General features: G+C 42.3%; 1 protein-coding gene across 10 annotated transcripts in view; it reads left to right on the forward strand.

Moving 5' to 3' along the window:
• Oca2 (OCA2 melanosomal transmembrane protein) overlaps nt 1–24,051 on the forward strand; it is a 231,444-nt gene that overhangs the window by 193,098 nt on the left and 14,295 nt on the right. Inside the window, exon 24 of one of the 10 annotated variants that reach the window (XM_010612939.1) lies at nt 2,725–2,839. The exons of the other annotated variants lie outside the window; for them this stretch is intronic. Within the exon in view, the coding sequence (XP_010611241.1) occupies nt 2,725–2,815 (91 nt within the window). The 3' untranslated portion in view covers nt 2,816–2,839. The remainder of the gene's footprint in view (nt 1–2,724; nt 2,840–24,051) is intronic. 10 annotated transcript variants of the gene reach the window in all.

The raw sequence follows: 24,051 nt of genomic DNA on the forward strand, positions 1-24,051 counted from the left end.
AAGCACCATGAAAAATGAAGCTCTTCTCCCGCGCAGATGCTAGCTAGTGATGAAGTGCATGTTGGAGGCAAAAGTAGGAATTAGCACTTTGTTCTCTGCTCCCAGCCCTGGCATCCTCACCCTGATGAGGGACGGCACAGACTCCCCGGTGGAGTGGATAGTCAGATCCAGGTGGTGCCAGGCAGCTGTGCAGCACACAGAGCTGAGGTCCAAACATCCTTTTCTCCGGCTTCCGGCAGCTGCTGCTGTGATCGCCCGTGGGGCTTGAGTAGGTCTTCCTCCCGGGGCTGGGATGACAGGTGAGGTGGAGATGTGTCCTCCTGGTTTTGTGTGGTGCTCATCCCCTCCTGACCCTGCATCCCGAAGCTGATCAGGCCTCTCTCCAGTTGTCCCCTCTGCCTGGGGCCCTGTGCACCCTGTGCTCAGTCCCGTCTGATGTCGGTGCTGCTTCAAGCTCTTCTTGGGGGTCCCAGATCTGGCGTTCAGCAGATGCCTGGCTCTTCTTGGGGTCCTCACACAGATGTCTCAGGGCTTCTTCTCTGACTCCTCTCTGCTCCCCTCCTCCCAGGACCTCTCTCCCATCCAGTCCATGGCCACGTCTGGGCAGGGATGCCCTGGCTGTGTGGTCCACGCTTCTGGGCTCTGAGCTGGTTTAATGCTTTTGCTGTTACATCTTGAAATTCTTGGTAATTTTGCAACCATCTTGCCCTGGGCTCTGCAGTGAGTGGCCACCTGCCCACTGGTTCCACCCAGACCTCTTGCTTCTGCCGCGTTTTCAGAGGCAGCTATGGGTCTACTCTCATCTCCCCCTCAGGGAACACCCAGCATGGTCACCATGCAGTGGATCTGTGCTGCACTGTGGGTCTAACTCTGTCCATTCCTGCTGTGCTATGGCTGCAGCTGAACACGAGCCTTGGCGCTGCTGCCCATACCTGTCCGCACTGGCTGCTGTGTGGGGGATTCCCTTCCGGGTGCTTCTTCCAGACTCGGAGGTACATACGACTAAAAAACTGATTGTGCAGTTAGCCGCTTCATCTCTGTGTCTTCTAGAAGCAGGTCACTGTAGTGAGTCCTAATGGTGGCAGAAAGAGAACAGAGCTTTCTGTCCCACCGTGCCAAGAAAATAAATACAGAATGAATGATGAATGAATGATTTCAGCATCAGATATCTGGGTCCCCCAGGGCCCTGGTGGCTTTACTGTCTTTCTTGGACAGAAATGGGGCTGGAAGTCCCTGCCCCACCTCCAAGATCCACCTGGGTCTCTCCCCTGGCGTTCTCCTTTCTCTGGGCTTTAGTTGCGTCACCCAGAAAAGAAGAGAGACCAGATGGTTTCTGAAGTCCTTTGTGATGCTTGCATTTTATGATTCTATTTTCATCAAAACTCCTTAGGAAATAAAACCACAGTGTAAATAATGAAAACAAGAAAGTACATTCTACGTGAAAGTGCTTTGAGCAATTCCTTTTTTATACTCCTCATAAATGATTCTATTTCCTTCTGCATGGAATTGGGCCATTCTGATTTTCTACTGCACAAACTCAAACTGGGCAACTTTTTTTCCCTTTAAGTTTCAAGAAGACAATTTAAGTACAAGAAATGGGAGAATGAAGTTGGTTAATTTTACCTTCCTTGTTTGTAATTGTTTAAGTATGGATTGTGTTAAAATTCACAATCAGTGAGCAAAGTACCAGGGTTGAGTGTTCAGTGCACTTTATAGTAGACAAAGGCAGCAGGTCGCCATCTGCTATCCCTGTAATGGCTTCTGAGTGAAAATTATATTTGTTGGTTGGTCATTTTTGTTTTAGATTGAACTGAGAAAATCTTATTGTTGTTTTCAACAATTTGGTACATTTTGCCATAGTCTCTTAGTTTTTTATTTTTTCCAGAAACAGCCTTATTGAGATATAACTGACACCAATAGACTGCGAATATTTAGAGTGTAACTTCACTAAGTTTGACACGTGTAACCTTGAGCCGTCGGCACCATCTGAACCTGGTCCTCACATTCCTACAAACACACTTCCTCTGCTTCTCACTAACCCTGTCTGCCCTGGCACCTCCTGCACCCAAACAGCGCTGCTGTGCTTTCTCTGTCACTGAAGGTTAGTTTGCACTTTGTAGAGTTTTATAGAAATGCACCTGTGTAGCCTACGCTCTTGCTTTGTCTTATCCCTTATGTGAACATAGTTATTTTGAGGTTCACGGGCTGTTTCATGTATTAGTGCCTCATTTTGTATTGCTGACTAGTGCTCCGTTCCATGGATTTTCCACATTCTCCTCTTGATGGGCCTTTGGTGTGCTCCTCATATTTGGCTCTTACAAATAAAGCTCTTAAGCACATTCATGTACTAGCCCTTCAGTGGACGTATCTATTCTTCTGGGCAAGTACGTAGGACTAGAAAGACTGGATCAAATGCTAAGTGTATGTTTAAATCCTTACAAGATTGTGAACTGTTCCCCAATTTCTTTTTTTGGCCTCTTCCCACTCTTACCAGCAGTGGAAGAGTGCTTCCGTTTCTGTACATCTTTGCCAAGTTTTTGTTAGTGTTTCTCTTACTTATTATAGTCATTGAGATTGGTGTGAATGCTGTCTTACTGTGTGTTTTTCTGTTGCGGTAAGCACTGTATTTACCATTTAAACACATTTGCTATTTTAAGCATTTTAAATTTAGTGACATCAAATGCATTCACCTTGCGTGCAGTGATCACCACCTCCCTTCTGCAGAACCGAAACCCTGTGCCGATCCTACACCCTGACTCCTGTGCCCCTCTGGTGTCCAGTCCTCAGCTGCCCTTCTCCTCTCCTGCCTTCATGACCGTGACCACTCTCGGCACCTAGCGTAAGTGAGCCCGACAGTGCGGGCCGTCTCGTGAGTGGTTTGTTTCAGCCCACGCGGTGTCTCAAAGGTTCATTCTCATGGCAACAGGTGTCGGCATCAGTCTGTTACAGGTGCATGTCCGGCAAGGCTGCGCTCATGCCCGTGTGCTGCGCTACAGTTCGTGCGTGTGCGTGTGTCCCACTGTGTGGAAACCAGTTTTGAATGATGCTGCCGAGACGTGGCTGCACAAGTCTCTCCTCAGGACTTTGTTTCCAGTACCAGCAGGGGCATTGCTTGCTTATTTTGTCTTGTGTTGGTCTTAAAGTCTGCTTTTCTGGTTACTAGTGATGCTGGGGGAATCTTTTCCTTTTGTTTATTTCCCCTTTGCATATTTTCCCTTTGGTTTTCTTCACTGGTAAAGTGCGATAAGTAATCTTTTCTTGCACCAAGGCCGCAGAAACTTTTTCTTGTGTTTTGTTTTATATACTTTAGACTTTTACATGGAGGTTTATGGTCCATTTTGAGTTAATTTTTGAATATCTTGTGAATTATGAGTCTGTGAGTTCTATAGCTTTACTAAACTTATTTGGTAGTTCTAGTAGCCTTTCTATAAATTACATAAAATCTTATAAATACATAAATAAATGCATGGAGCTTAATTTCATTTTTTCCAATCCATACAACTTTTCTTCTTCTTTCCCGAGTATACAGCTATAATCTCCAGCAAAATGCGCTGGTTATTTACCTGCAGTCTAACATTAAATAGAAGCGGCGAGAGTGGATATCTTGTCTTATTTCTGATCTTAGTACTTTTATTCTTAAGAATGATGTTTGTGCTTGTATTTTATGTATTTTTGTCAATTTGAGAAATGACTCCATTTTTCTGTTCTTTAAGTTTTTTTGTTATGCATAGGTGGTAAGGAAAGTTGTTTTAAAATGCCTTTTCTATATCTGTGGAGTTGATACTTTTGGTTTGTTTGTGTTGTGAATTATATTAATTGTTTGTCAAATGAGGTATCGTCTTTTTAGTATACTGTTGAATACTCCTAAAGTTTTAGAGAGACATTTTATTTCTATTTTTATAAGGGATATTTTGTAGTTCTAGTATTTTTTCTAGTTTTCATATCAAGGTAATAGAGGTCTCATAGATGGGAGGTTTTCTCTTTTATCCCACTTTTTGGAAGTTTGTGTATAATTCTTCCTTATATATTTGGAGCATTTCACCAGCAAATCCCTCTGGATGTGGAGTTTTCCTTGAGGAAGATTTTAAAATGATTTCAATTTCTTGAATAGAATAGGACTATTCCCATTATCTGTTTCTTCTTGAGTGAATTTTGATGATTGCCTCTTGGCCTTTTGGCTAAGATCAACTGTTGAGTGAATTTTGATAACTTGTGTCTTCAGGGAATTTGTTCATTTTATATGTTCTAGTATTTGTTCACATAAAACAGTAATTTTTTATTTTTTTAATATCTGTGGAATCTGCAGTGCTGCCACCTCTCATTTCTAATATTGATAATTTTGTGTCTTTTTTAAAATCACTTTAGCTAGAAATTTATTAATGTTATTGGCCTTCTGGAAGAAAATGTCTTTTATTTCATTGATTTTTCCCTATTGTTTTCTGTTTTCTAGTTCATTGATTTATATTCTGACCTTTATTTCTTTGCTTATTTTACCATTTTTATTTTCTTAAGATTGAAAATAAAGCCATTGACTTTATATTTTCCTAACTTTATTGTTAGTGTTACAAATTTCCTCCTTAGGAGAGCTTTAGCTTCATTTTCAAATTCTTATATACTCACATTCCTGGTTCCCATTTTTATTCAGTTAAAAAAAAACCCAGTACTTCCTATTTTCCTTTTTATTTCTCTTTTGGATCTACAGATTGTTTAGAAATGTGTTGCTTACCTTCCAAATGTTTGGATATGTTCAAAGGGTATACGATCGATGCTGTCTTAACCCCATTTAGCCAGATGGTATACTGGATTCACATGACTCGAATCCTTACATCTACCTGCAGGGTCCCAGTGCCCTACCTTCTTGACTGACCTGGCTATCTCAGGTGTTTGTCATAGTGACAGAAAGCTAACAAAGAGTGACAACAATAGCTAATAATAAACAAGAACAATTATACAGTATATCTTGTACAGTAACAAGCTAAGTGAATGTGTTCTCTTTCTAAATATTTCACCGCACTGTGTTCAGCTTTTTCTTGTTTTTCTTGGATGACACAGTTAGCCTATGTGACACGATGCTTGTGAATAGATTTTTAGGCAACCTGCACTTTCCCTCACACACAGAAGACATGGACTCCCCTCTTCCTTCCAAAGCGTCTGTTTGAAACTGCAGAGAAAATGGCTTCCATTTGGTAGAATAATGAGAAATACCCATGTTTTTAAAGCTCCTTATTAAGAGCTCTCTCATTTAGTGAGAAATATTGTTTGGTCTTCTTGAGATCCCACTGTGGTGCAGACCTGGCAGTGAGTGCAGCTGGTCTCTTGCTGTGAAAACCCATCTGGGTTGTTCTCAAGGAAACCATATTCAAGGAGGAATTCACAACGACAAACTGTCCTTGTCAGTCCAGCTGCTGCCCAGCTGCATTAGGACTCTGTATTTATGAGTCTAACTTTGTTAAATGCTTTGTAAATCCAGAAGCTTATCACACTTTTAAAGAAGGGCACAGAGTCCTATAACTACGAATGCTGTTTTGAATGTTGGAATCATCAACCCCAACCCCAGACCCACCGTGTAGTGATTGATGGACAGGTATCTTCAGTGTGTGTGGAGTGCATGTGTGTGCATACACAAAGGTTTCCTGAAATCACTTAGGACAAATTCAGAATGACTTCTGGAACCACAAGCAGTTTCTTGTGGCCACTGTAGGGAGTGGGGAAGAGGGCAGAGAGAGCTTCTTATGGTCCTGTCCACTTTTACTGAGAACCTCATTATTTCCTAAGGTTTTCTTGCATTGATCTTCAGCAGTGTGAAGGTTCTGTTAAATCATCATTATACAGAAAAAGGGTTTTTAAAAGAGATTTTTAGATTAAAAAACAAAATTGAGAGCAAAGTTATATTAGATTTTTAAAAAACTTCACCTATAATAGGATTGCTTTTTACCTTTGGGGAGAAAATATCAACCTGTGTTGATTGTTTACACAGTTCTTGCATCGGAAATGAATCCATTAAAGCTTTTGGTGGATCTGCGTCTTGTGAGCCAAGGACTGGGGCTGCTGGCTGCAGCCGGCCCTTCCTCTCGATCTGAGCTCTCCTCTCTGAACTCGCCTCTAGTCAAGACTTTTGTGTCTTCTTTTGCTAACCTTGTGGATCAGTAATTTAAACCAAAATGGTTCCTGTATGGGGCTTGTTCACACCTCTGGGTAAGCACCTCTCCGTCTCTTGTCCTGATTCCGGCCGTTGTCTTAGCTGGCCTCCCAGGTGAAAAGTGTAAGGGAGTGTGGTACATATACACAAAGGACTATTATCCAGCCGGAAGAGCAATAAAGTCATATCATTTGCAGCAACATCATTTGAATTGAAGGCCACAAGAATTTGCTCTGTTCTGCTTCTGAGTCAGATAGCTGAACTACTGGGAAAATTTGTTTCAAGCCATTAATCTAAACACCGGGGCCTGAAAAGATGAAACTATAAAGTATGTTTTATCTTGGTACTAAAGAGGAAAAATGCATTTGTGTTTTCATAAATCCTCTAAAATATGACCTTGTACATGGAACATCCAGATAAAAATAGGCATTTAAGAAGGGCATAGGCATTTCACCAGGAAAAGACTCTGAAGTGCATATCTTTTATAAGTGTGTTTTCTATGCCATCATTTGGAAGCGAGGATGTCTATTTCCATATATATGTGAGTATTTTTCTTTTTTCTTTCTTTTATGGTACTTGGAATGGAACCCAGTTTCCTGCATGCTAGGCACTACTGAGCTACAGCTATAGCCTTTATACTTTGTATTAAATCCCTGGCTCTGTTATATACTTTCTTTCATCTAATCCTGAGTGATACAGGTAACTCTTGCACTGTTCAGCATATGTATGCATTATTCACTGGCCACTTCTTAAACTATGGCTCCCTAGATTACTGCCCAGCAGCAATAATTAATGCCAAAGTTATGCATCAGTACCATCTTGCTATTTACTGATCTCCCTCAACTCATTTGGAGTTACCTACAGATGAAGGAAATCTGCCTTTAAATTTCCAGCTCCAAGGCCCCCTTTCTCTGGGGTGGGCTTATCAACTCCCAGAGCCACCCCTGCACACACGCCATCCCTCAAACAGCACCAGGGCAACATGGTACTATCTACCCTCACCCCTGGGGAGCATGTGCTGCAGCCCAAGGCCGGCACACCAGGCCATAACTGACCTCAGTGCACTCAGCATCCAGCTCAGGGTTCTCCCAGATGCTTCTGTAGAAGACGAGGTGGTGCCGATTCTCTTCGGTTTTCAGAGAAGTCCTAGCATAGAGCTGCTAGGTCCTCAGATGCACACGTTCCTGAATCTTGGGCACACACAGATTGCAGATCTGACTTACCAAACAGAGACCTTCCTTTCCTGGGGAGGATTTTCTCTAGGAAAGCTGGAGAATACTGACCCCTTCTCCCCTACCCTGTGCAATCTTTTTTATTTGGCTTTTGCTGAAGCTTTCAGGGTCGCCTGATACACTTGGGTCTAATTATCCTCTGATAACACCTGCTTCTTGGTTCTTTAACTGGAAACCCGCTGGTTACAGTAAACTATGGAAAGCAAATGGGCATTAAAAATTACGTGGGGACCAGGACTGGGAGCCTCCCCACCTCATTTGCCCATGGCCCACTTAGCTCTGCTACAAACCCACAAAGACCATGGTACGTAGCAGGCAACCATGCAAGAAATGTGCATTTGATTGAGCTATAAAACTGAAAATTAAAGGTTATAAAACCATAGAAGGTTAAACAAGAGGAAGAAACAGGTAAGGGGCCCACTTGGCTTATTTCATTCTGATTACCTCTTCTTAAAGCATCCACCAGGAAAACCCTGTCTAAGGAAAATGAAGTCAGAGCAGGGAGAGGAACAACTCAACTGCACCTCTGTGAGCAAGTGAGCTTCGTCCTTCCAGACATTTCCTTGTGTGGAGTGTGTTCCACCGTTCCAACCTGTGTGGGCATGAGGGTGGGGTGTGCTCAGGGCCTCCTCAACGAGCACCTTGTATTGGTGGAAATAGCACATATCATTGCCATGTATGATGTGGAGGGTCTCTGAGTTATGGCAGATCTAATAGTCACCTTTCCATTGCTGGGGTGAAATACTTGACACACAGTATATAAAAAAAGATGTTCATCTTGGCTTATGGTTTCAGAGGGGTCAGTCTGTGGTTGGCTGGCTCCAGGGCACAGCATCATAGCAGGAGGGTGTGGCTGAGGAAAGCTGCTCAATGGCATCCAGGAAGCAGGGAGCAGGGGAAGGGCCTGAGAGAAAGGGATCTGGTCCCCATGACCACCCTAGGTCCACCCAGAAGTGTGCTTTATGAATCTGGCATTGCTGTCATCTGCGAGCCCGCTCGTGGAACAAGGGTTCAGGAACTCGGACTGGAAGGGCAAGGTGCGGAGTCACCAAGCAGACTCCGGGGAGGTTTCTGGAACGCTCCCACTTTTAATAAGTTCAGCCAGCAATTTATAAAGTTTTGAAAGAGGGAGTAGCAAAGGAGGAGTAATATATTTGGCTTAACAGGTTGGTTATTGGAGTGTCCTTGGACAAGCGATGGAGGCATCCAAATAGGGGGGACGGGTGAGGCCATAGCTGGACATAGATAGACAAAGCTCAATGCACGAGCTTGGCCTCTACTAGTGGGCGAGGAGACACACGAGCGGTGCACTTGTCACAGCCATACCTGTACCTTGCTGACATGGCATTTCTGAAACCAGTCAAGTTGACGATCGAGATTAAACCCACTGTTTTCAAAGCCTATTTCAACACAGGAAAGGATAGTGACCAAGGTCAAGGACAAGGGTCTCTCATGGATCAAGAACTGCGTCTACACAGGGCCTACCTGCTGAACTGTCCAGAAACCTACAGATGCTGTCGCCTCTGCTCTTACCTCTCACTGACTTCAAGGTCCTGAGGTTCAGTGAAACTTCTGTTCAGAAGTGACCACAGGTCCTCCTTTTGCCGAGGTGGAACAATGAACAGCTGAGTTGGAGGCATATCTGGGCAGTGAGCCAGTCACTCTCACCGCAGAGTCACTCCGCTGGGGTGAGAAACTGCAGGCCTAAAGGGATCTGGGGGAACGTGCAGCCTGAGATGGGCAAGTGGAGAGTCCCGTGGTACAGTGGAGGCAGGGAGGTGGCCTCAAACTAGATCTGCCCACTGGGCCACGATCCAAGCTTCCTAGGAGTGGAGGCAGTGGTGATTTGTAATAAACGGAATGAATGAGTACCAGATAAATGAGTTTGCCAGCAGATACAGGACTGAGCAACACGGTGCTGGAGGCAGCTTCCTGGTCTCAAATTCTATCATTCTATGTTCAGGAGAATTAAAAGCAAGGACCCCTAACAAAGGTCACACCCACAGATGTTACTTCAGGGCACCTGCAGAATTATGATTTTTCTAATTTTCACCAAATCCTAAGCATCTTGACAGGAGAAAATGTCTGGCTAAGATTCATCTGAAATTATTTATTTTGAAGGTGGAAGACTTTCCATACGATTTTCTTTTGCTGACTGGTTCATCATTTTTACCGGGAGGGTATCTTAAACATCCCTGAAGAATGCAGATAATGTTGTCATTGTCAGATCTTAGTAGTAGCTCACCATATATTCATAAGATGCCACATATGTGGCTATCAGCTTTATATTTGTAGAAAAGAGCTCAGTTACTCATGATCAATTTCTGGTATATTTGGAAAAAAAGCACCCTGCCGTAGAAGATTCCAGCTTTGAGTAGCAGAGCCTGGTTGAACCTTGGCTGCATTATCCACACCATTAGTTCTCCTGCAGTTCTGCCTCCCTCAAAGCTGGTTGGAGAAACAAGATAAATTGACATTGTCAGTGATTACAAAACTGCGATTTCCAATCCTATAAACAGCTCAGGGAGCCAAGGGACCCTCAGGCATCTGGCTGGCCAAATTCTCTGGCTGCTTCTCTCTGAAAGTCTTAGGAAAATCTGAAACTCTGGGAGTCTAGGGGAGAGCTGGGGTCACACAGGGCGCCACATTGCTGCTGTGCCCGCCTCTCCAGTCCTCCTGTCATCTTTGCCATGGGCTCTCATTTTCTCAATTCAGGGGAGCTCAGCCAAGTTTTATTGGGCTATGGCTCAGAGACAAATTTAGGCCTTTCCTGGGCATCTAGGAGCTTACATCCCTACAGAGTAAGCCAAGCAGGTGCAGCGACCACAGCTCACTGTGCTGGGTCCTGCAGTTAAGGTGTATTGTGGGTTAGATGTAGAATTTCTCTTGAAAGCCTCATGTTTTCAGAGCTGGGGCTCTGGAAGGTGATGGGACCATGGGAGTGCTGTATGCCTCAGGGGATTGGTTCACTGCAAAGCTCACAGATGAATGTGCTGTTAGGAGACAGGGCCTGGCTGAAGAAGCGGGCTGCTGGGTGTGTGTGTGGCTTGGAAAGATGTAACCCCCCCCCCACCGGCTTCTGCTTCCTGGTTGCATGGTGTGAGCAGCTTTTCACCTCCAGACCCTCCCACCATGCCCTTTCTGCCTTGGAGCCGACTGACCACACACTGAAAACGTGAGCCAAAGTAAACCTCTCCTCCTTTAAGTTGTGAGTGTTGGGGATTTTGCTTCAGCAGCAAGAAAGCAGCTAAGGCAAGGTTTAATGGCATACAGTAAACTTCACCATTTTTAGGTGTATCATTCAACATTTTGGGCAAATGTGTGTAATCTTATAACGTGTATAATCTTATCTTGGGCAGATGTGTATAATCCCCTCTCTTAGGACAGAAGATTTTTGTCATCTTCTAAACTTCTGGTTCCTCTTTATATTCATCCCTGTCTCCTGCTCCTGGCTCATCACAAGAGTTCATCTTATTTTTGTCTTCATAGTTTTGCTGTCTCTAGAATCTTCTAAAAGTGAGATCTAGGCTTCCTTCACTTAGCATCATGTTGTTGGGACTGATTCAAGTTTTTGCCTGTGTGGTAGGTTGTGTCTTTTTATAGCTGTGTGGCATTCAGTTGTGTAAATGTACAACAATTTGCTCAGAGTGTCTGGATGCATTTTAATGTCTGTTGCAAAATATATAGCAACGAGGCTTGTGACATTTGTGAAATTTAACTTTCTGGGGTTGCTATATTGTTTTAAATTCTACTAGTAACTTATGAGAGTTCCAGTTTTTCTGTATTTTAGTCAGCACTTGGTTCTGTCAGATGTGATTTTTAGCCACTCTAATATATGTGCAGTTGTATCTCATTGTGATTTCAATTTTTAGCCATTTCAGTATGTGTGCCATGATACCTCATTGGGATTTAAATTTGCATTTCACTTATGAGTCATGATTTGAACATATTTTTATGTGTTTACATTTTTGGTAAATGTTAAGACCTTTAGCTGTTTTTATTGTGAGGTTTTCTTCTTGTGTTTTGATAGATTTTGATATTTTCAAAATACAAGTATTTAAAAAAATAAAAAAGTACAAGTATTTTGTCATGTAGTGATTTGAAAAATTTTCTGAATTCTTGTCTTTTCATTTTTGTAGTCGTACCTTTCTAGACAAAAGTTTTGAATTCTGATAAGGTCCAATTTATGAACTTGTTCCTTTGTGACTCATGATTTCAGTGTTATGTCTAAGAAATCTATACCTAACACAAGGTCATAAAGATTTTCTCTTAGCTTTTTTCCTGCAAGATTTATGTTTTATCTCTAGATCTATGATAGCTTTTGAATTTACTTTGTATATGGTGTGAGATGTGAGGGAAGATTCACTTTTGTTTGAATATAAATATCTAATCAATACAGAACCACTTGTGGTAAGATCACATTATTTTCACTGAATTACTTTTGCAATTTAAAAAAACAAACCAAATGAAAAAACAGCCTCACTAGACATTTAAAAGGTGATCCAGGGATTGTGACACCCAGCTTTGATGAACTGTCTGCTTGACCCTGTGAATACAGAGGGCTGAGCACGTGTACAAGGCTGCACAGTCTCCTGGAGAGTAGAGGTGGGCATCATGAGCTCTTCACTGCTGGCTGCCTGAAGAGCCTTGTGCACGCAGAAAATGAAAGATGTGTAGTGCTTTCAACTGCCTAAACTATGAACGCTCAAACTACACGTTCACTGATGTCGGTGGAACTGATTGGTCTGTATGGTTGGTGGCTGCTAAACTCAGCTGACTAAGAGGGACCCCTGGAGGCCAGTCTTAAAGATCATATGGGTTTAGAAGAGATCAAAGAAATAGAGCAGTGGTAACAGTGGCTGAGCACTGTGGGAGAGACGGAATCGACAGAGATAGTCCAGAAAGTAATTATAACAGATAGACAAACAAAATTATAACAAAAGCCCACTGTGGACAGTCAGAGTCCAAAATTTCTTAAATGTATTATCTGAGACTGTCCCACATTTAAAAAAGAACTATGAGACATGTAAAGAACCAGGAAAAATAATAGCAATCAATAGGAACAGTCTCTCAGGGAACCTCCATGTTAGACTTATGAGTCCATGATTTCAAAGCAGATATTGTAAATACAAACATGTTCAAATAATTAATGGAGGTAATCTTTAAATAACTAAAGGAAAGTATGAAGACAATAACTCATCAGACAGAGAATATCAGTAGAGATACAAGTTATACAAAATGAATCAAATGGAAATCTTGCAGTTGAAAAGTGCAACACCTAAGCAACCTCACTAGAGGAAATCAATAGCTTTCAGCTATTTGGGGTCCGTTAGGATTCCATACAATTTTTAGGATGTTTCTTTGTATAGTTGCAAAGAAATGCCATCAGGATTTTGTTTGGAATTGCACTGAAATCTGCAGATTGTTTTGGTATTATGTGCATCTTAAAAATATTAATTATTCAATCATGAAAAATGGGGTATCTTTCCATTATATGTCTATTTTCTTTTGCAATATTTTATGGCTTCAGTATGCAGGTTTTTCACGTCCTTAGTTAAGTACATTTGTAAGTAGGAGTTCTTTATATATTTTGGATCTTAACAAATAAGAGGTTAATTAGGAAAGTGCAAATCAAAGCCACAATGAGATGCCACTTTACCCTTATCCCATTGGCTATAATATTCTGTAAGTTGGCCTTTTCATTGTTGATTGAGTCTTTTAATGTAAAATGCTTTTCAATTTGGTTGAAATTTAATTTATCAATTTTTTCTTTTGTTCCTTTTGCTTTTGGTATCATGTCCAAAAAAACCATTGTCAAATCCAGTGTCACAAAGTTTTCTCTCTGTGTTTTCTTAGTAATAGTTTTATAGTTTTAGCCCTTTGTTCAGGTCTTTTATCCATTTGGCTTAATTTATATGTTTGGCATAATATAAAGTTCCAACTTCAATCTCAATGTCATTTGTTGAAAAGACTGTTCTTTTTTGCATTTAATGATCTTGGCTTCTTGTTGAAAATCATTTAACCATTATCTGTGATGGATTATTTATGGGCTCTGTCTTTGTACTCCTTGTGTGATTTTTTTGTTGGAAATTACACATTTGAAAAATAGCTATGTCTCCCAGTCTTTGCTGAGTGGCTTCATGTTTGGAAAGGCCATCACTAATCAGCCCAGCATGACGGTTTAAGATCATTTTAGGCCTTTTCAGGGCATGCACCTTCCATGGTTCTCTATTTTTCTAATTGCTCTGCATACTTGACTGCTTTTTAATGTCACAATTTCCCTAAGAGTCTTCCACCTGCTTTTTCTCTGATCCTTGGATCTTCTGCTCTGTTTCTTTACCAGTAATCTTTTGCTTCAGGCATCTGCAGATCTGAGCTCTGCAAACCCCTGTGACCTTCCTGGGCTAAGGTCACTGCTTCCTATTGCTTTGCCAGCCTGGGATCCAACCTGTGTCACTGTTGGCTTTCTATACTTCAAGTTAAGTACCAAAGAGACCAGTCTCTCTGGCAGCTCCTAGAGAGGTAAGAACACAGCAAAATCAGTCCTCTATTTTTGCTGGTTTATAGAAGCGATCTTGGAATCAGGCTACTGGTTCCCCAAGCATGTCATGACAGAGAAGGTATAGGGCAAGGTGAATAAAAATACTGCACAATTTTCTACTTGTGGTGAATGTTACTTTTTCTTGTTTGCTATGTTGCTGTAGGTGTTTGATTTCTAGGGCTCCTATAAAGTTATTTTAGTTAGCTTACATTTTTTTATTTAGTGTTTCCATGGGGAAACAAGAGTCTGAAGCTTTTAGCATAGCATGTAGTTCTACTTCACTCCTTTTCATGGCAGAATAATATTCCATTGCATAGACCTACTAGATTTTGTTTATCCATTCATACATTGATGGACAGTTGGGCCATTTTCACCTTCTGTTGGCTGGGAGTGGTGTTGCTATGAAATTGCATGTGCATGAATTTGTTTGTGTTTCCTTATTTTGTGTATATACCTGGTGGTAGAACTGCCGAATCTCCTTTTGAAACTGTAGCCCGTAGGGCTGCCGTGAGGACGTGTGGCTGTCTCGTTACTGGGGCGTGGCTCAGCCCCACCGTGCACGGTGAGCTCGTCACCAGCATTTGGGACTGCTTGGGAGGGCACTGCAGTTGCAAAGCACCCTGTGGGTAGAGGACCCACAACATAAAAGTAACACCCCTCCTTCAGGTGAGTTTCTGGAGTCTAAGGGAATGGGGGAAGGTCCGTTCTGTTTTTGCAGCCTGTTTCCCCACATTGTACGATTTTATTATCACGTCAAAGTGGCCTGCATCCTGATAAGTAAAATCCTCACACGAGACTTCCAGCTAGAGGAAAGCTGCAAAGAGCATCCCTCCCAATCACGGAACAAAAAGTCCAGACAAACCACATACCAAAAGCTATTCTTTGGGCTGGGGATTTAGCTCAGTGGAGCTGTCCCTGCCTGGCAAGTGCAAGGTCCTGAGTTTGATCCCCAGTATGGGGTCGAAGGGGCTATTCTGGCTCCCCTCATAGAGATGAGATATTGGAGCAGCAAACCACCCTGACAAAGAAGCAAAGGCAGCTCCTGCAAGGAGAAATGAGGTGTGAACATTGCACCCCTAGGGAGACACCTGCCAGATTCCACTATGAAGAGCTCAGCCTGAAACTTCTAGCAAATCAGCAAAGAGAATGTGGGAACTCTGGGGATTCAGGCAAAGGAGGAATTCACACTCATCCGTCCTCACTCTGGACCTCATTGATACTTACAGAGAAGCATCCTTGAGGCGTGGGCATGGCAGAAGGTCAGCCAGCACTGCCAGAGGGTATGAAATGAGGTCCAGATCCTTCTTCAGGACACCGCTATGAACAAAAGTCCAAACCACAGGGAGAAGGCAATGAACGCTGCACTCCGGGACACTGAGACCTGCTGTGGCCTGGGCCCCAGAACACAAAGCCTTAAGCAGGGGTGGAAGCAGATCATGGTAGACTGAGAGCATGGGGAGGGCAGAACCCAGGGACACAATTCTGCCCGAGACAGGGGCTCAGTGAGGTTCCCAAGGAGCACAGTGAACAAGGGGTAAGCAATGAAGAACAGCAGATACTAACTTTGGGGAGAAAGGCAAGAGCATGGAAAGGGGCTCTCTCTGAAGAGCAATACAAGGGAAAAAACTCAAAGTGAATACTCAACAGACGTTAATAAAAGCCCTCGAGCAAAACGTCCCCATTCTACAGATAGATGACACGGAAAAGTTGGACGATAGCCCACTGAGGGTAACCATAGTAACAACAAATCTCAAGTCAAGATGGAAGCAACCCCATATTGTACGCCTAACACAAGAAACTCTGTGCTCATCTTTGGGTAGAAATGAGCATTTGCTTTAGTTTCTACCATCTACCTTCCCACAAAAATTGTGAGACATAAAGTGGGCCTAGTGGTTTGTGTCTTTAATCCTAGCAGTCTGGGAAGCTGAGGCAGGAAGATGGCAAGCTTAAACCTAGCCCAGGCAACCTAGTGATTTAGCAAGATCTGCTTCAAAAAAATAAATGTAAAAAGGGCTCAGCTGTTTCTTAGTGAGAGGCCCTGTGCTTAACTTCTAGTATAAAAATAAATAAATAAAAGACATATAAATAAGCCAGGGCAGGGGGTTGACCACAATATACACTACAAAAGACAATGCCAGGAAAGCAACCAGTATATAAGTGTATAGACACCAGTATATAAGAAACCAGGTATAACATTTGCAGTTTAGAAAGTTTAAATAACTGAGATTAATATGCTTAAAAAGTCTAATAAACTATGTGGACAACATACGAAGTCAAATGAGTAATCTGAGCAGAGAGATAGAGAATATAAGAATGAATCAAATAGAATTCTGGAACTAGAAACAAAGAATGGCTCTGAGAACTCACCAATGGGCTTGAAAATCTGTTACAGTAATTGTGAACTTGAAGACAGGTCAAGAAAACGTATCCACAGCAAAACACGGAAAGAAAAATGACAAAATAAATAGCACAACATCTAGGAAGAATGGGATGATGTCATTCCACCTAATCCCAGAAGTTGAGAGTAGAGGGGAAATGCACAAGAAAAAATAGCCAAGAATATTCTGAAATTAATGATAGCAAACCACAAATCCACAGAGCACAAAAAGCCCAAATACCAAAAAGAAAATTAAAACCAAATCTATCATATTTAAACTTCTGAAAATAAAACCAAACCACAGAGAAAACCCTGAAAATAGGTAGAGAAAACAACCACACTATACACAGAAGACCAAAGAGAGAGTCACAAACACACGTTTTATCAGACTGCACAGAAGATGGCGGGAGGACGGCTGTGCAGTTCTAGAAAGAAACACATGTGAACACATACTATGTGTGAGGAGGAAGAGTTCATTTCAAAAGCTTCTGGTCCCCGGAGGCACACGATTGCCTACGCCTCTTGCTGCATGGAATACCTTGCATAGTTTCCTGTAATCCTGTAGCTCTATCCCAGAGTGTAGTGTAACACATTATTTAATAAATGAAGTCTCGTTAGAATTAGACAATAATCACGCGGCACATGGTCTTGCTTGTTTGTGTCTGAATCCACTACAAATTTATGAGCTACTGAAAGCAGGAATTGTCTTATTTGCTTTACAGTGGGAATAGTGGGTTTCAGTGTCTCTTATTAAATGAACAAGTGAACTAAAGTATGAGGCTGGCAGTGGCAGCTGCAGGGGAAGTGGGAAGGGTAGAGAGATGAACTGTAAGCGAGGAATTCTGACTGTGTGCGGTCTTCAGTTCCTGTCCAGCACAGTGTGCACAGCACAGCTCTGCAGAATCAGTTTGGGGGTTGTGGTGGGGTAGCTCTCTGTGATTCAGACGGAAGATCTCACTACCTGTAACAAATGGACACTGAAAGAATTTGATTGCCCTTATGTTTCCCTTTATGTGAATTGACATTTTCTGCTTCAGTTTTCGATTTTGTCAACAAAATACGAATGTCCTAAGATGTTTCTGACAATGGAATTTGGAATAGAATTACCCCCGAACTTGCATTAGAAATGCCCCCCACCCCGTATTCTTTTGGGAGACTCTTGATATCCATTTTTCTCTCTAAACAGGTATATTTTATCACAGAGGTGTGGATATGGAAGATTGAATATCTTATTTTGTTGCCTTCAGTTCATTGAGGTTGCTCCTTATGGGGTGTGATTCTCCTGGAAACAGACTTACCAAGTATAGATTTAATTGAAATGTTAATGCTTTTCATTTGTGTTGGGTATTCTATATGTAATATGCATGTACTTTTAAGGGCATTACACATATGCATTTATATGTGAAAGTTTAAAGATGGTATTATGATACAAATGAGAAGGGCAGAGGCAATAGAGTAAGAAAGAGAATTGAGTTTGATTTCCAGTCCTTAGAATACAGTGACAATGAAACATTTTGCATATTTTTACAGTGTAACAGAGAATAGCATCAGGCACGTGCGAGATGCTCAGAAATATATACTGAAAGAATGGACTGCAAACAACGATACTCTGTCAAGTTTTGGCTTTCACATGTATAAAACTGAAGGTTTAGACAAGATTATCTCCAAGGTTCTTTCTCATTTTAAAATTCTAGAACTTCATTATAATGTTCATGTCAATATACAAGTTATTTTTAAAATTTCAAAAATCAGTTTTTTCTCTTTCATGGTATACGAGAAAGGGTGAACAGTTATTAAAGATGATAACATACACAAAAGAAATATGATTCAGGAATCTCCCTTGCATCGGCTAATATTTAGACATCTCAGGAAGTCATCACTAATCAATGACAAAGTGGAGTCAAAAGCATTTCAATCTTTGAATGGCTAAATAATACCGTATGTTCTGTGCTGGTGGTATTGCAACAGTTTGGTTTGAAATGTGAGGTGTAAGAGACACTGAGAAAATAGTCCTCACCTGCAGAAGGAGGACAGGAAAGACTTAGAAACCCTTTCATCTGAAAGGAATTGGAGGAACAGTGTGTGCTGATCTGTGACCCCTGGGAGGATTTGTAGCTGCCTTTGGAGAAGTGATGCTTCCCTCAGCTGCAGGCAGAGTTGAGTGCCTGGGGCAGATAGAACTACTGACCACCCCACACGGGGGCACAGTCCACTGTCAGAGCTGACAGCAAGCGCCTGCTGAGGCCGCTGACTGCAGTCCTGGAACGTCCAACTTGAGACCAGAGCCTTGGTAAAATACTGCTGATGTGTTTGATGGCTAAACCTAAAGCTTCTGGTGTGAATCTTATGAGAGGAGTTGCTTGGCTTAGAAACAGACAGGTGCTTTTATGTAGTCAGAATAATTCTGAGTGAGATCAGAGCTGAAATAGGTTTTGGCTGCCAATATTTCCATACTTTTGAATCTGATAGCCTTGAATACAGAGGCTTCAAGTAATTGAAGAAGAGAGTTTGCAAGTCAAACTCCTTTTGGACACTCTGTATAATATACTGCAGTTCTGGGAGAACCATAGCACATATTAGAATATTTGGCCCTGAGGAACCGGGTATTTAATTACTGAGTAACCCTAGTTGCTTTCCAGCCAGTGTTTTTCAAATTTATCTGACCTTGGAATTTATTTGAATAACACTTGGAGACTCCCAAAGCTGCCCAAAATGAAAGTCCGGGTAGATAAGCATATGCCCATGGCAGGAGATTCTTTCTGATGTGTTTGTGTGTGTAGATCTGTGGTACAGGAGGGTGTGCAGGCTGTGTGGGCAGCACACTATCTTGATGGGTAACACAGAACCCTTGTGGAAATCCAGCGACACCACCCAGAGGACCCCTCCAGGCCACTCTGACTCGTTGTGCAACAGAGAGGAAGAACAGCTGCAGCTCTGGGGCCTGGCCCTCCCATGTCAGACTGTTACCCTAGCTTCTGGGGTGCTGTGGGTCTTCCAGATTCTTTCCAGGATCTTGTCGTCCTGAACAAAGAATTGGACAAAAAACACAAAAAAGGCAGGGAGGTTTTACATTCTTTAAAGAAAAGAAATAAATCTGCAGAGTGAGTGCAGGCCAGTTAAAGTAGGAAAAGAAGTATGTTCTGTGGAATGAGAATGGGCCCCTGACAGAACTTACAGTGGCCACAAGGTTAATGGCCCCATCTTTTGTGTCCCCCGCTCCTCAGGCTGAACTCAGGTCTAGGCTGTGCTATCAAAAACCTGCTTGATTTTGTGTCAGAAGAACTGAGCCTAGTACTCTCTGATTAGTGCCAGGTGCTGTGCTTGGGCACATGTGTCTTGGTCTTCTGTGGCTGAAGTACTTGCCCAGCTGGTTGGCTGGCCACATCCTAATCTCCTGCTTCATTTCCTCTTGAGTGACATAAATTCTCGTAATTCTTTATGGGTTGTTGAGGGTGTGGGAGTCTCTGTCTTCATGTAGCTACTTCTGGCTGAAAGGGAGTGCAGGTCCTGCCTGTTGGGGATTGTGTTCTCTCCAACTACCTTGGGATGTTGTTGTGAAAAGCCTGTCAGAAGACAGTAAGAAAGGAGATAGTGTCTATATGTGAAGAACTGTTGATCTGACTGTTTAGTGGAAGAAAGCTTGGTGAATTTGTCAAGGTGGTCATTGGCTGTAGTCTGGATCACCACCTAAGCCTTGAATGGATAAATTGTATTCTTAGTTTGGGAAGATAAAGCTCAGATATGAGATGAAGTAGGACAGAAAATTTCGTCATCTGTCTTAAAGGGTGGATTGTGACAGATCTAGCAATTATAGATTTCCCTACTTCCTGTGGAGGAGAATGCATAACAAAAAAGGATATTAGGTAGACTACCAAGAGCCTGAGAACCTTTGCCCTAGCAATATTACCAACATTATGGATCTCATTAACAACAGGAGTTCCAATACAGTGTCCATTTAAACTGTGGTGGATTAGGGTCATAAGTGACTCTACTTATCTGTACCCAAAGTACTACTGTAGTCTTATTGTTTTGAAGAGGAACCTTAGGTTTTGCAGAGGTTCATAGGAGTAGGTCTTTTCTTTTGGTTGGTGTTTTTCTTTAGCAGTTCAGGTGGGACTGGCTTTACCCTAGAAAGGTAAATCCAGCTGCCTGTCTCTGCCACCATTACTGCAGGATCACTGAAAAGGGCCCTTGCATTTGGTTCCATTTGACCTTCAGGAATCCCTTCTTTACAATTTTTTAATGAACACTTGGTCTCCAGGGCAAACACTAGGTGTTCCCCTGGGCCAGGAACTAAGCAGGACTTTGTTTCCACACATTTGGCTAGTCTGTTCTACTTGGCTGAGATTAGTAAGGTATTACTGTTAGAGTCTTGTGGTCTCTGGGCCTGTTTACCATATCAGAAGATAAAAAAAGCCTCCCATATAACATCTCAAATTAACTCATATTTAGCTTACTTTGGAACCCTCATGAGAGCTATTGGCAATAATTGAAGTTCAGACTCAGTTATCTGTGGGCAAAATTTTGCAAGGGATCACTTTAAGATCTGGTTGGTTCTCTCAACCTTTCTGGAAGACTGAGATCTCCACGCAGAGTAGAGATGGTACTTTATTCCCAAGCCCTTTGCTACCTCCTGAGTTATTTGAGAGGTAAAAGAAGGCCCATTGACCCTCTGAAGGGACTGGGGCAGTCCAAACCAGGGGATGATCTCTTTGAGGAGCACCTTGACTACCTCTGTAACCTTCTCTGAGCAGGTAGGGAAGACTTCATTTCAGCCTTTAAGGGTGTTAGTTAGGTTCAGTATTTGTTTAAATCTCCCACGTGGTGGCGTGTGGGTAAGGTCTAATCACCAGTCCTTGCCAGGGTATGTTCCTCTCCTCTGTACAAGTTCTAACAAGAGGGGTGGTCTGGGCTTTCTAGGTTACTGGAAGGAAAGAATGGGAAAGCTTTGCAGACCTGTTGGGTGGTCCCTGCTAGTACTAATCTTGTGAAAATTCAAGTGACCATTTCCCATGTAGCTTCTCCTCCCATGTGGAAAGAATTGTGAAGGGTTTTTATAGCTTTCTGCTGAATCCCTTAAGGAAGAGCAATTTTATTTTCTAAATACAAGAGTCCCTTTATAATTCCTCTTTGTCCTAAGGCCCATTTATCTTCCTGAGGGTTATAGGCTGGTGTAATGGTTCCTTAGTAACTGGGAATAAGGCTAGAGTCCCAAGGAGCTGTAAGGCTTCCTTTTTTGCTTTCCTAGCAGCCATTTGATTTCCAAGGAGTCTTTAGTCATGTCTCTTTGGTGTCCCTTGCAATGAATGATAGCTACCTACTTGGGAAGATAGGCCGCTTCTAGGAGTTTTAGAAGATTCCATTTGTGCTTTACAGATGATTGCTCATTAGTTAGCAAGCCTATTTCTTTCCAGATTACTGAATGGGCATGCAGTACCAGAAAGGCGTATTTGGGTCTGTATAGATATTTAGCTTTTTATCTTTTCCTAATATCAGTGCTTGAGTAAGAGCTATGAGTTCTGATTTTTCAACAAAGATCCCCTTGTGGCAGGTATTTGGCTCCAGTGATCTTTTGTGAACTAAACTTCATAACCTGTCTTTCCATGTCCTTGGAAAAAGCTATTTTCATCAGTGAACCACATCTCCTCAGGGTCTTGGAGGCAGAAGTCACTGATACCCTACCTGCCTATGTAGGTCTGGGAATTACATATTCACAAGAGTGGCCAACCTCTGAGTTTGTAGGCATCAGTGAGACAGGATTAAGAGTAGTGCAAGCTTTTGTGGTAATGTCAGGAGAGTCTAGAAATGGCCTGATACCTTATAAGGCATTCCTATTGTGCTCGCTTCAGCGGCACATATACTAAGGCATTCCCATCAATTTCAAGAACCTTTTGTCTCAAGAATAGCCCTGACCTAATGGGGAATCAGGACTCCTACTTTCCTCCCAAAGTTAGTTTCATAGCTGCTTCTTTTAGCATAGCTATATCTTGTGTTGCCATCCAGCAGCCACTCTTAACTTTTTTGAAAAGTACGCCACTGTGCAAAGTTCTTGTTCCAGCCTTTGAGTCAAGACACCCATAGAAATTTCTCTGCTTTTAGAAGTGTAGAGAAAGAAAGGTTTTCTTAAGTCAGATATTCCTAGGGCTGCAGCCTGAGTAAGGGCGTGTTTTATTTCTTGAAAGGCATTGTTAGTTACTTCTTTCCAGTGTAGGGGGACAGACTCAGGACTATATAAAGACTTTACTGTTAGTTCAAAATTAGATATCCAGATCCAACAGGAGCCCACCATTCCCAGGAAGGAGCAAAGTTGTTGTTTGATAACAGGAGACCTGAGGTCACAGACAGACTGGATCCAGTCCCTGAATTTTCTGCAGGGGTATCTGAGCCCTTCCCTTTGAGATTTAATATCCCTTCTTAGCTAGAAAATTTAGAGTTTGCATAGTATTATGGTTCAATAGCTCCCAAGTTGGGTTTCAGATTAGAATATCATCTACATACTGTAGTTGGCTCTCTGTTTAAGTGCTAGGTTCCTTTGGCCAAGCAAAAGGGTGAGGGCTGAGGGCTTTCTATAAAACCCTGTGGGAGAACTGTCTATATACAATATATTGTTGTTTTTCCTTTGAAATGGGGTTTTCCTATTTAAAGGCAAACAGAAACTGGGAATAGAAAAGAAAGCATCTTTATTTGTACCATCCTATATTCTCCAGAAGGCTTTGCTCTGGGGAGAATGAGTTTTGCTTGGGGACTGGGAAGGCCGCAAAAGGCCACATTTGCAAAACCTGTCTATGAAGAACTGGAGGCCTTTTGGACATCTTTTTTGATTGGATACTGCTTTTGGTTGGGAAACTGGCTAGGATCTTGTAGTTTTATACCAGCATTGCTGAATTCCATTATACAGTGGACCCTTGACTTGTGATCTTGATTGGTTCCCAAAGGCTAGTTGTAATTCAAGTTGGCTGTAAGTCAATACAGCTGAGATCCGGATGTTTACCTGCTATAGATAACAAGAGGCAGATGAATTGTTCATTAACCTAATTAACCCAAGTTGTTCATATGTCAGCTGATTGTAACTTGAGAGTCCACTGTACCGGGCAGCAGGATCCACCTGTTGGGTAATTAGGTCAGGGAGATCTGACATAGTCTTAACAGGTAAAATCAGCTTTGGCGTGTACCAGAATTTGAGAATTGCCACCAGTTTTGCTGATACATTGCTTCCAAGTAAGGGAATAGGACATTGTGGGACAATTAAAAACTCATGGTTGAACATTTAACCTCAGAATTGACAGGTTGGAGCAAGTATAAAGAAGATTTGATTTGGATTCCCCTCTCTAGAAAAATCTAGAGAGTTTTCTAGAGAAGGAAGTTAAAACAGAATGAGATACCCCTGTATCTACCGGTGGTTGAACTGGCTTGCCCGTGATGTCCAGGGTTACCCAAAGTTCCTGACAGGAGATCTGTCTATGGACAGGACCCTTCAGTCCTTTCCATAACAGTGGGAGGTGAGGGTTTTGCTGGCTGGGTCCCTCTCTGGTGGTGGAGACAGTCAACCCTCCAGTGCTATGAGTCAGGCACATCAGCCACTTGATATATGGAGCAGGGCTTAGGTGGTGGACACATGCCCAGTGTCCACTTTTGTTGCATTTAAGGCAGGCACTCTTTCCTTGATTGCCTTGGCTTTTACCTTGGATGACTTGGGTACCATTAAAGCAATGCCAGTTGTGACAGCCATAATTTTGGTCTTTTTTTTTTTTTTTTTTTTTTT

This window comes from Fukomys damarensis, unplaced genomic scaffold (assembly GCF_012274545.1).
Source record: "Fukomys damarensis isolate Sample0158 unplaced genomic scaffold, DMR_v1.0_HiC HiC_scaffold_7, whole genome shotgun sequence".
NCBI lineage: Eukaryota > Metazoa > Chordata > Mammalia > Rodentia > Bathyergidae > Fukomys > Fukomys damarensis.